Source organism: Malus domestica, chromosome 09 (assembly GCF_042453785.1).
Source record: "Malus domestica chromosome 09, GDT2T_hap1".
In the NCBI taxonomy this organism is placed as follows: Eukaryota; Viridiplantae; Streptophyta; class Magnoliopsida; order Rosales; family Rosaceae; genus Malus; species Malus domestica.
Genome location: NC_091669.1, coordinates 17,122,708 through 17,136,321, shown reverse-complemented (window position 1 = coordinate 17,136,321; position 13,614 = coordinate 17,122,708). Strand labels below are relative to the sequence as shown.

The 13,614-nt window shown below is 37.5% G+C and overlaps 1 protein-coding gene across 1 annotated transcript; it reads right to left on the bottom strand.

The window, feature by feature from the left end:
- Positions 1-3,814: 3,814 nt before the first annotated feature.
- On the bottom strand, positions 3,815-7,189 carry LOC139187802 (uncharacterized). Its single transcript, XM_070804398.1, has 4 exons — positions 5,918-7,189; positions 4,912-5,260; positions 4,556-4,794; positions 3,815-4,213 (listed from the first exon to the last, which is right to left on the bottom strand). The coding sequence occupies exons 1-4, from the start codon at positions 7,187-7,189 to the stop codon at positions 3,815-3,817; spliced, it is 2,259 nt and encodes a 752-aa protein (XP_070660499.1).
- Between the last annotated feature and the right edge of the window lie 6,425 nt (positions 7,190-13,614).

Below are 13,614 nucleotides of genomic sequence, written 5' to 3'. Positions count from 1 at the left end.
AAGAAAATGAGGGTTAGAAACAAGAAAATCTTGAGATGGCATGGCCTAGGTCAGGATGTGGGGCATAAATTCGTAGAAGCCACCCTCAAAATGGTGGGAGAGAGGCACGAGAGGGGGGAATGAGGTAGGTAAGGTCGGGAAAGAGTGGGGGGCATGAGGTGGTGGGAGAAGGTCATGTATAGTGAGGAAAAGGGCTAGGATGAGGAAGAGGGGAAATAGCAAGGGAGGGTGAGGTAGGAGAAAATAGGTGGGTGGAAGGCTGAGATAGGCTAGGGTGGGAGAAATGGCGAAAGAAAAAACAGAGGGGGATGTATGGTGAGGCGAGAGAAAAGTTGGGTGGAAAGGGAAAAGAATGGAGATGACAGAGGGGATGAGAAGAGGGGGAGAAGGGAAGGAGGCTAGAGGGAGGAATAAAAGCTGCCATCGACCCCAGCCTTAGCCAGAGGCCAGCGGCCATGGATGAAGGCTAGGGTTTGCTCAGAGGCAGGTCTTAGTTGATGTGCTGCACTTTTTCATTATTTGGGACACTTTCTTCAAACTAGAAACTACGTACAACTGATTTCACGTTAAATTTCAATCGACGATTTTGTGCACTTTAGTTTGTTTTATCTGTCTACCTTTTAGGCTAGGAAAAGAAAATTCAATCCAACAACTAAACCAATCGATGAAATATATGAGCTATAAATTAACTCATTTGATAATTATTTGGCTTTTGATTTTTTGTTTTTATTTTTGTGTTTGATGCATGTAGGAGAGAAATGAGAAAAAAAAAACTAATGAAAAAGGCTTGAAAACTTTGAGTTTTAACGATAAGGACAAAATAAAGGTTAAAGTGAATAGTATCATGATTGATTTTTTAGTGTTAAAATGTGGTGTTTTTGTTAAAGTGAACAGTACTGGGATCTTTTCATTAAGGTATCGTTTGGTATGCATATGGGACGGGACATGACAAGACGGGACAGAACGATGAGAAAGCAAAGATGCCCTCGGATGGAAATAAGGAGGAAGAAGAAGGAGACGGAGAGGTTATAATTTTGTGTTCCACGGATGTGGAACGAGTCGTTCCGGGGGTGAGGCGGAACGAAAATTCACCCAAAACTCGTCCCGTGGAACAACGCATTCCATCTGTTTTAGGCGCACCAAACGTGAGACGGAACGCCTTGTCCGACTTTGTTCCATCCCGTCCCACGTACCAAACAGTACCTAAAGTTCCAAAAAAGAAAAATAGTGAAGAAGGAAAGATAGTGGGAGATTGTAGAAGAAACATTAAAAGAAAAGTCACCTTGAGACCATGATTTTCCAAGGTCCGAGTAAGACGGATCAAAGTACGCCTACCTCAGAAATCCGATCATGGACTCAACAGCCTCCATAGCAAAGTTGACTAAACGGATTAGTGACGCTACCATCATCCTATTCTAGAATCAGTATGCGAAGTCTGTCGACTTCGCTGAGATAAACCATTCTTATTCTGCAAGATTTGGGAACCTAATCTACTTTATTCCATCAGGCAAACCCAATTTTTGGGACAATATAAATGTTGTTAGGAGTGGGCCTTTAACCCGTTTCTCTGATAATTCTACATGATAAGAGAGTCAGGGAACAAACTCGTACTGCCACATGATGGGTGGGTCCCTTTGGCCTCGCTCAATGAGGGTGGGTCCCTTGGCCCTCGTGTAAGGTGAGTCCTCTTGGTTCCACATGGTTGCTGATGTGTTGATCTCCCATGTGTGACTAATTGGGTCCTACTCCAACTAATACCGAAACCTTTTGTAATAAAATCTCACACCTGACGGATTGTGCAGGTGATAATTACCAAATTATGGACAATATCAGTGTTATTGGAAGTGAGCCCTCGGCCCGTCTCTCTAAAAATTCTACAAGATCATTAACTTTAACTTTCAAATTCAACATCCTTACCTAGTTATTAGCAAATGAAAATACTACTTGTGTAAAATAAAATAATATAAAGGCTTTTTATATTAGCACCCCACAAAATGTTGAATGCACCCCACATTAAAATTTAATATTAAATAACTTATTTACTTAAATATGCAATGGTAATTTTGACCTTATTAGGTTAAAAAATATTAAAATAAATCTATATACACCCTAAATCACTTTTAACGTATTATTTATCTTCTTCAACTATCAAAACCCCTCTGACCCTTCATTGTTGAACAAAACCTTAATCAATGAAACTACAAACATGCTGATTGAGAAAATTATTTTTGAGGAATGAAAAACAAAATCGATGTTTCGGAAGCTTCACATGAGGTAAGACTTCATATTTTTATTGTTTTAGTGATATTGACGACATCGATAATTATTTAATCTTGGTTTTGATGTGTTATTCAAGCTTCTATGTTTGTATTCATCTTTCAGGAATCACAAAGATTACATGAAGAATTAAACACTTAAAATTACCATCAAATATTAAAAACAGACGACATGGGTTTCAATGGTGGAATTGAAAACAACCCACATATGTTTTAAATCCCAGGCAGCATCTTTTGTCAAAATTTTAGTCGGCATTTTTTTGTCCAAATTAAAAGCTTTATAAGATTTGAGAAATGTGGGGTGTATAGAAAATATGGGATGCATGTAGAAAATGTAGAGTGTATATTAAGAATGTGGGGTGTGAGGTATTATGGGGAAGTATGTGGGGTGTATTAAGATAATTTTTAATTGAAAAAGCAAATGTGGGGTGTATTAAGTATATGAGGTTTATTCAACAATTTGTGGGGGTGTTAATATAATAAGTCTAATATAAATACTAATATACAAGTGGACATGTCCGAGATTGATTTTATGTTGGTTTAAAAGAACCGAAAACCATAACCAAACCAATTCTTTATGGTTCGCTTCAATTTTACAATGTCTGACTTTAATTTTTTAAGAGCATACTATACTGACAATAACAGTTTAGGTCAACCAGTTTAATCGGATTGATGCTTTTCTAGGTTTTTACTATGGGTTGGCTTAGAAGCATTAGGGTTTTCAAAAGCATTTGAAGTGCATTTTGGAAGAAGCATCAGTTATGTTCTTATAAGCATTCCTTTTAAGTGCCTTTTTAGGACTCACTTGCATTTTTTACTCAAATTTGGTTGCAAAAACACTTTCATCTAAAGCGTTTTTAGTTATTTTAAAAACAATTCCAAACACACGCAAATTTGGACAACTATTAAAATAGGGCCAAGTATATTGTGTACAAACTTTATTCGAATGTGTAGACATAGAAACACTGCTCTTCTTTGCCAAATCATGTAGCCCTAGCCAAGTTTAATTGAAGTATGGGTTGTAGCAATTGATGGTACACTAACAAACCCATATATAGCCCCATTTGGGTTTATTCTGGAAAACATAGCTTAGCCCTAATTGTTAGAGATCAAACTTCCAGACCTGCTCAACCAAACCTTGCAGCTAGCAACAATGGAGAAAAAGGAATTGGAGAAGATGAGATGAAGCACAATTCTCAATTTCTGTATTGATTTTCAACCTAACATTGCAATTGAATTACAAAAGCATATATGCTTTGCGAATGCCAGATGGCGAAATGCAAAACAATCTAACAACTTATAAGTTCTATTACAATTTTGACCCAAAAGTTAACATATTAACCCCAATATTTATTTAATATCAAAACTGATCACAAACCATAACAATACTCCCCCCTTCAACAAAACCTTGTCCACAAGGTTCAGACTTGGAAATTTGGAAACTTCATTGTAAAGGTGTAATAATCTTCCCAGGTGGCTTCACTGTCATCATGATTAACCCATTGAATCAGCAATTGGACTTCTGCAATAGTGCCTTTCTAATACATCATGCGAGCTAGAACGGCCTTAGGAATAGCTTGAAACAAGCCATCATCAGTAACCTGTGGAAGAGTGGCGCCAGCAACCACTTCAGTACCCAACTTCTTTTTAAGATTGCTCACATGAAACACTGGATGTATTTTGGTACCCTCAGGGAGTTTCAATTTGTAGGCTACAACTCCAATCCTTTCTAACACTTCATAAGGCCCAAAGTAGCGAGGTTGAAGTTTATGATACTGGTGTGGTGCTAAGGACTGAAGCTGATATGGTACTAGTCGAAGGTAAACCAAGTCACCAACTTCAAACTCCCTTTCACTCATTCTCTTGTCAGCTTGAACTTTCATCCGGTTTTGAGCCAAGTCAAGGTTATACATGAGTACATCCAAGATCCTATCCCTCTGTTATAAGAGTTGCTCCACTGATTCCACCCGTGTAGACCCTTCTTCGTAAGGATAGATATGTGGAGGAGGTTAACCATAGACCACTTCAAATGGGGTAAAGCTAGAAGAAGTGTGATAAGAGGTGTTGAAACACCATTCAGCCCAAGATAATCATTGCACCTATTTCTTCGGTTGGCCTCCAACAAAACACCGTAAGTAAGTCTCCAAACATATATTCAACACATCTGATTGACCATCATTTTGTGGATGGTACCCTGAACTCATTGACAACTTAGACCCTTGCAATTTAAAAAATTTCTTCCAAAAATTGCTCAAAAAGATGGGATCACGATCACTCACTATAGAGCTTGGCATGACATGAAACTTAAACACATGATCAATGAAGACTTGGGCCACTGTGGCAGCACTGTAAGGGTGAGCTAAAGCCATGAAATGGCTATATTTGGACAGTCGATCGACTACCATCATTATGATAGACTTGGTTTTACAGAGAGGCAAGCCTATGATAAATTCCATGCTTATAGCAGTCCACACCTTACTCGGAATAGGTAGAGGTTGTAAGAGTCCAGGAGGAGACACTGTTTCAAATTTGTTTTGTTGACAGATACCACATTGAGACATAAAAGCTTGGATATCATTTTTCATACCCTGCCAATATTACCTTTTTTTTATCCGGTGATAAGTCTTTAAAATGCCTTCATGTCCAGTTGCAGAAGTAGAATGATACTCCTCAATAATCTTCCGTCGCCATGGAGAAATCAGACTAAGTACAATTCGATGCTTGTAGCATAGAAACCCATTATCCAAAGTATATTTAGATGCAACTGAAGTCCCTGGTGTACCGTGTGTAGGAGGGATCACTTCCCTGGTCTTGGCAATTACCCATTCATCCTTCTCAATATCTAGCCGGAGCGCGTCTAACCACCCAAAGTAGGGGTAGGAAATGGCAGCACAAGAAACTAGAAGGTCACCAATATCAAATTGTAGTGCTTTAGGAATTCTAAAGAGAGCATTGGCCACCACATTATTATGGCCCTTCTTGTACTGTATCTCATTATCAAACCAAAGGAGCTTAGAAACTCACTTCTGTTGGAAGAAAGTATTGGCCTGTTGACTAAGAAAATACTTAAGACTGTTATGATCAGTCCTTATGATAAAGTGTCGCCATTGTAAGTAATTTTGCCATTTCTTCACTGCATGAACTATGGCAATAAGTTATTGCTCATAGGCAGAGAGGGTTCGATTCTTGGGGCCTAAGGCTTTGCTCGTATAAGCTATGGGTCATTTTCCTTGTTGCAGGACTGCCCCAATGCCATTCCCTGAGGCATCACATTCTATCTCAAAGGGCTATGTAAAATCTGGAATAGCTAATACCTGCGGAGACATCATAAAGGACTTAAGATGGTCAAATGCATCCTAGGCAGTGGCATCCCAAGTAAACCCGTCCCTCTTAGTTAAATTGTACAACAGCTGACATATTTTTCCATAGCCAGGGATGAACTTCCTGTAATAGCCAGTAAGCCCAAGGAAACCCCTTAACCCTCTCACTGTCTTTGGAGGAGGCCAATCTTTGATAACCTGTAACTTAGATGGATCAGGTTGCACCCCTTCTCGAGAGACTACATGGCCTAAATACTCTACACAATTCTACCCAAAAGAAAACTTAGAGTATTTGAGAAATAATTGATTCTGCTGTAAAACCTGAAACACCAATTGCAAATGGTGCAAATGATCTGTCCATGTCTTATTATAGACCAAAATGTCATAAAAAAAAGCGAGAACAAATTTTCGCAGAAAAGGTTTGAATAAATCATTCATGAGGTTTTGAAATGTGGCCAGAGCATTAGTAAGCCCAAAAGGCATTACTAAAAACTCATAGTGGCCCTCATGGGTACGGAATGCAGTTTTATCAACATCTTCAGGACTTATTAGTATTTGATGATACCCGGATCGAAGATCGAGTTTAGAGAAGTAGACTGCACCAAAGAGCTCATCAAGTAAATCATCAATAAGCAGTATTGGATACTTGTCCTTCACAGTCAATGCATTTAGCTCCCGATAATCAATACACATACGCCAAGTGCCCTCTTTCTTCTTAACCAATAGGACAGGGAAGGAAAAAGGACTGTGGCTGGGACGAATAAACCTCGAGTTAAGTAATTCTTGCACAGTTTGTTCAATTTTAGTCTTCTGCATAGGACCATAATGATATGGCCTCAAATTTAGAGGTTTGGCGCCTAGAACCAAAGGAATGTGGTGGTCATGACCCCGAGAAGGTGGGAGCTTAGAAGGTAACACAAAGATGTCTTCGAAAGCCCCAAGTAACTCATTTAGTTCGTGTGATTGTTGAGGAGATAATGTAGAATAGTGCAATGACTGACCCTCCATAGAATAGAGGAAGAGACCCAAATGAGAGTTAGAAAACTCTTTATCCAAATGTTGCAATGAAACTTCCTGAATAAGTGGGGCAGTAGGTGGGTTGTGAGTCAGTTTGTAGTGTTGAGCATTGGCATAAAATTCCATGGTCAATAGTTGGAAATCCCAAAGAACAGGACTTACAGAAGATAACCATTGGACCCTAAGCACCACGTCACAACCACCTAAAGGAAGAGAGTATATGTCAACGACACAATTGTACCCTCCCAAACAAAAGGCAGTGTCCCTACAATAACTCGAGCTCCGAGCTATTCCTCCATTAGCGATCATAACCTCAAAAGCTTGAGTACTTTGTGCTTGGCGACCCCATTTCTTAAGCAACCTAGAATAAATGAAATTATGAGTACTCCCTGAGTCCAATAAAATCTTGACAGATTGTCCAAGAACCATACCATCAACCTTCATAGTTTGAACAGACTGTTTATCAGTGGTTCCATAAAAAGCAAACTTACTTAAGGACATTACCAATAACTCAGGAGGAGCATCATCGACATCAGTGAATTCACAAAGAGCATCAGAATCAACAACATCTAACATGAGTAATTGTTTTAGGCCACATTTATGCCCCATAACCTATTTATCAGGACAAAACCAGCATTCTCCTTTGTCTTTCTTTAATTGAATCTCGGCAGGAGTTAATTTCTTAACAGGCACATGACCAGCTCAAAGACCCGCAGGGGCAGAAGGAGGAAGAAGTGGCGGTTGGGATTTAAAAGTGAGATAAGTTCTAGGTGCAGTTACTCTGAGCTTAGTAAGTTTAGAGTCTAATTGCCCAGCAATAACGATAGCCTCATGTACATTTGCAGGTTTCAAAAGCTTAACATCAAACTTCAATTCACGTTTTAATCCCTCCAGAAAACAGCTCTTAAAGAGAATAAACCCAATTCCAGTGGTACAATTGGCTAATCTATGAAATTCCACAACGTAATCACGAAAGGTACCTGTTTGCCTCAATTTGAATAATGCCTCAGCACTATCCTCGAACTCATTTGGGCCAAATTCCCTACAAAAAACCTTAGTGAATGCCAACCAGTCCGGGGTAGATGTGGGACAATTCATCCATTGAAACCACTACAATGCTTCCCCTTCCAAATGAAAGGATGCAGTGAGCACGCGTTGGTTCTCAAGGATGTTGTAGAATGTGAAAAACTGCTCCGATTTGTAGATCCAGGCGAGTGGGTCATCACCGTAGGAAAAACGGGGAAAATCCACCTGCTGTGTCCACTCAGGGCGATGAGGATGCCCCCCACCTGCCCAATTGAGGTTCCGAGGAGGTGGATGTAGATCTAAATCAGGAGGAAGTGGTGGAGGAGGAACGGGTTGAGTCATAGAAGTGTCGCCGACGCCCTGAAAAGAAAACTTACGCCGAAACTGCTCAAAGTACACCGGAAGGCAACGATCGAGATGAACGGGGAGATTGGACTCCAAAGCGGAGTGCACAGAGGCCTTCACAACATCGGCGATGCTAGATTGAATATCTGCAAAAGAAGCTTCCAGAGAAGAGAGGCAAGCGTCCATGGTAGCAGAGTGGGTAGCAGCGGGTTTACGGGGCATACACGGAAGGACCAGGATCGAAGGGTGATACCAATGTTAGAGATCAAACCTCCAGACCTGCTCAACCAAACCTTGTAGCTAGCAACAATGGAGAAAAGGGAATTGGAGAAGATGAGATGAAGCACAATTCTCAATTTCTGTATTGATTTTCAACCTAACATTGCAACTGAATTACAAAAGCATATATGCTTTGCGAATGCTAGATGGCGAAATGCAAAACAATCTAACAACTTATAAGTTCTATTACAATTTTGCCCCAAAAGTTAACATATTAACCCCAACATTTATTTAATATCAAAACTGATCACAAACCATAACACTAATCTCTTAACCTTGCCCCAACTAACTTGGTCCTCCAATATTAAGTCCCTAATCTCATGGTTAATCCTCTCTTTCAGTCGATAACTCATTCATTAAGGCCATAATTAATAATTTCCATTTTATTCTTCACTCTAAGTTTATTCTCATCAAGTAATGTATAATGAGACAAGAATATATACCTAAGATGCCTTGCTAAGAACTTATGGCGTCTTTATGTTAATAAAATAAAACATCAAAATAATTCTTAGGTATGAGTACCTGATACGGTTAAACGTTTTTTTTTTTAATCCCCGAGAGTTGTTGGCCATGATGTTCCTTATTTGTTTAGTGTTTCTATATTAAGCGCCTCACCTGCAGTTGCTAAATTCCTAATTAAATTTTGTTTTTGGATTGGTACTTATACCTTCTTTAACCAAAGCGTTTGTTCCCCCTCGAACAATTGAGGTTCTTTAAAAGAACCAAAGCATTTGTTCCATATTTGTACAATTTTTTTTGAACAAATGATATTATCTACACTAAGGAGGAGGGGGTCAGCTTAGCCTCATAATGGGCTAAGCAATAATGTGGTTCAAATTCGCCTTTGGCGAGAATCGAACCTAAAACCTCTCACTTACAAGTGAAGAGGAATACAACTAGACTGTAATACTAAGTGACCATATTTGTACAATTAATTATTAGGATTAAGTACAAATAACTACTCAGTTTTCAAGAGTAATTCTAAATTGTTCTTAATTTTTTTAAAACATTTCAAATAACTATCCAATGTTTTAAAAATGGGATATTTGTTAGGTTACCAATGTTAAGTGATGACTTGAACACGTTTTGAAGCCGAATTTCCCTCTCACATCATCTATAAAACTCTAAGTATCCAGATCGATCTCTTTTGAATAGTCAAAGTTAGTGTCTTGGCTAAGTCAATTTTGAGATCCAAAACTCTATATATGAATGTTAGTGAAAATCATTGTTAGAGAAGATTCCTCCCATACAAAAGGAACTAACGCTAATTAAGGGTGGTTAGGAGGCTTTACCGTTGTACTGCTATTGCGCAATTACTTGTAGAGTTGTGGTTACAAAGAATATTGTTATTGTGGTGTAATTAGGTAATTAATTGTAGAGTTGTGGTTACACAACTTACTTGTAGATATAGCTATGTATGTGGGTTGACAAATATATGAGAGAATCATCCTCCCATTCAGAAGGAGCTAATGCTAATTAAGGGTGATTAAGAGGTTTTACGTTATGTTATTATGCAATTACTTGTAGAGTTGTGGTTACAAAGTATGTTGTTATTGTGGTGTAATTATGTAATTAATTGTAGAGTTGTAGTTACACAACTTACTTGTATATATCGCCATGTATGCAAGTTGATGAAGATATGAATCATTTTTTACAATCATCTTCAGTATTTGTTCATACTATCATTTAACAATAGTGACATCAACAATTAATGAAAATAACGTCATCACTTACTAAGATGCATTTAATACATCTCTCTAATGTTAGAGTAAATGTAGAAATATAGAGAATAATCCGAATGATGACTTTGAGGTACGACTTGAATCGTTTCCTTAAAGTGTTATTTGCCCCAGCTCAAATGAGTTTGCTAAAAGGTTCTTGGCAAATCACTTCCAGAATACAATAAAGTATGAAATATTCGATTAGCAAAACCGAATTGTATTCCTTTAGAAATAACTAGAAATAAATTGTATGGATGTGATGAAGAGAGAAAAGAGAGCAAAGAAATTATGTGGACAACAAATTTCTGAATGAATTCTCTTCTACTAATGTTACCAATATATATAGAGAGAATTGCACCTTTTAGACATATCATTTGGTTTGAGTATGCCTTTTCACCATGGGATACAACCAATGCCGGATCTAGGAATTTAAACTCGGGGGGTCCCAATAAGCTTGAGATTTCCCGGAGCATTTTCCAACACAACTTTCTTTATTTTCTTATCATGATCTGCAAGGAATTGCAAGAGCTTTAAATAATTCCCCTATTATTCGAAGTGTCACTTTCATCGTGGCCACGAAAAGGAAGGCCTTGTCGCAACAAGAACTTAGTGCAATCTATTGATGCATTCAAGCAAAGACGATATTTCATACACTCTTCTTTTGACTGTTTGATCACAACTGCTTCAATATGTGTCTTTTGTTTCATTAGATAACTAGCCGCTTCTCTAGTTTTATTGTGGAAACTACCAATAGGACCAACATGTTTGTCAAAACATTCTCTTGCATTCTTCTATTTCTTAAAACCTACCCTAGTAAAGGCCCTAATTGTGAAAAGTTGATTTTAAAGAGATAGCAATGAAGCAAAATGCCGCATCTTTAGATATATTATACTCCAACCAATCATATTCTTCAAACCACGAAACAACAAATCATCGCTTTTTCTTTGCATGCAAAGTGTATGGGAACTCATACTTTGTAGGCCTACAAGGTCCCATTTGCAAATATGCTCTTTGGACCTCATCTTGAATATTTGAAGGATAGTCCTTCATTCGAATTCTTTTTCCCGGGTCTTTCTCAAGATTATTAAAATCAATGTCACACTCATTTTGTCTTGAGCTCGAACTACCCGAACAAGTAGATGGTGCTATTGGCTTTGGCTTGAAAAATCTTTCCATATTTTTTATTTCTAAACTACACATTTAACCAAAAACACAAAACATATACCAATCAACCAATAAACAAAAATTTCATCTATATTTCAATGATAAAATGAGTATACAAACATAAAACATATCAACAATCATATCAATAATAGACTAAAAATCTCCACCAATATCTAATATAATTTGATTGAGATTAGATTAGAATACCAAAAAACTTACTTGAATTTTGAACCAAATAATGGTGGTTTGGAGAATTGAAACAAGTGGAGGTGTGATATTGGAGTAATGTAATTATAATATGGGATTGGGTGGGATTAGAAATTTAGGGTTTTGGGTGAATATAAGAAAGATGGGGGGATTAGGGGGAAAAGCAGAGGAATGGGGAAAGGAAAAGGGACTCTCGGGAAAGATGGCCCATGTGGGGCTAGGCTTTAAAAGAATATGGAATCATGGACAAACGGCGCCTTTTGCCTCATTGGCTTTAAAAATAATAATAATAAAAAATTGGCCAAAACACTGCATTTTGGACCAATTTTTAAAAAGGTCCTGTTTTCTTTCTTCTCCCCTGCTGTCTTCTTCTCCATTGCAACCTGCAAGCTGCAACTTGCAGCACAGACCTCGTGTTTGAGTACGAGGTGTCCCTCGGAAAATTTCTAGCTGCATTTTAGGATTGTCGAGAGGTCCTGCCAGGTCCCTCTGTAGATCCGCCACTGGATACAACTTATTTCAGGAGTATATCCAATGGACATATTTGATACAAAACAGCAATTAGTCATATATGTTATAAAGCATGCAGTTAGATACCTAATTAATGGGTATGTCTGTTAGCCACAATGAAAAGCTGCATAGCTTTTCTTGAAAAGATGTAATTATTAGGCAAAGAACCCAACTCTTTTCTGCTAACTCAAAACACAAGCATATACGTATGCCTATTTGATATATATATATATATATATATATATATATATATATATATTCTTGAAATATCCTACATCTAATATCATCAAGTGAATACCAACATTAACCTTCATCGATCTTGAGGCAAAATATATAATCACAAGCCTTCGACATTCAGTATTACGGTCTGGTGGTATTCCTCTTCACTTGTAAATGAGAAGTCTTAGGTTCGAATCTCGTGGATGGCGAATTTGATACCAAATTAGGTTGCCCATTGTGTGGGTTAGCCGAACTCCTCCCTCCCCCTAGTGTAAAATATATTGTTGTACTAAAAGAAATAATAATAATTACAAGCTTTTGGACCTTAAAATCCAAAATTCAAAATAATAATAGACATGCAGAAAGTGGTGAAAATGTGAGATAAAGGATGGTGGTGAAGAGGGGCAGAAATAAAGAGGAAATAATCCAAACAAAATCTAAAAGGAAAAACAACTTAAATGGTTTTTTCTTTGTGATTTTTAGTTTTCAGTTTGTGGGATTTTCCATTTACGTTTCTTGTACAATTCTCCCACCGTCCTTCATTCTTCACCATTCTTTTTTTCTTATTTCTCTCCTGCATCTAACACAAATATAAACTAAAAACTAAAAACCAAAAACCAGATAATTATCAACTGAGGTAATTAATCGCTCATATATTCCATCGCTCGGTCTAGTTGCAAGATTGAGTTTTCTCTTCCTAGCATAAAAGGTAAACAGATAACACAAACTAAAGTGCATAAAATGGGATCAAATTTTCACATGAGTTCGGTTGTACGTAATTTCCTTTGTAGAAAGCATGCTAATCTGCACTGCCGTGAACAAATATTGTCCATCACTCAGCACCTTTCTATTTGTTTTGTTGTTTCTCTGAAGCTTTTTCCTTCTGCCGTATTTCACTAGACTTGAGGGCTAGGCATTCACCGTCTATCTTGCAAAGCAACAAGAAAATGGATGGCATCTTTCAGACTTCCTTTTTTCCCACCACAAGAAACCCTACAATTGTACCTTTGCTTCTTCTCCATAAATTCTTGTTAATTTGTTTTAAATTGCCATCTGACATGGGCATACAAAGATTTCACGTAACTAATGTGATAATAAATTGGCCGAAAACTGTGATGAGATATAGTGTAGTGGTGGAGTACCCAATTCTTCTTTTTTTCCTCACTTACAAAATGCATGCATCATATTGGTGGAATATTTTTATATGCCTATTCTATTTCTATGTTTATCATATATACATTATTATTAATTTGGTTTAAACACCCAAAACCGGCACCACTGTTATATTTATACCTACATTGGGGAGAGTATCAACAACTGTGCGTCTAAATAAAATAAAAATTAAAACAATAATTCTACTTGGATGCATAAAATTAACACATTTGCTTGCACATTACTTTAATTAGAGAGCGTGTCTATTATGTGAGTTTAAACAACATTACCCTAATTAAAGATATTTTTTATTACTTTTATTAGAAATATATATGTTGAGCATGTTTGTAGCTGTGTGTGATTAAGATTAGACTGTAC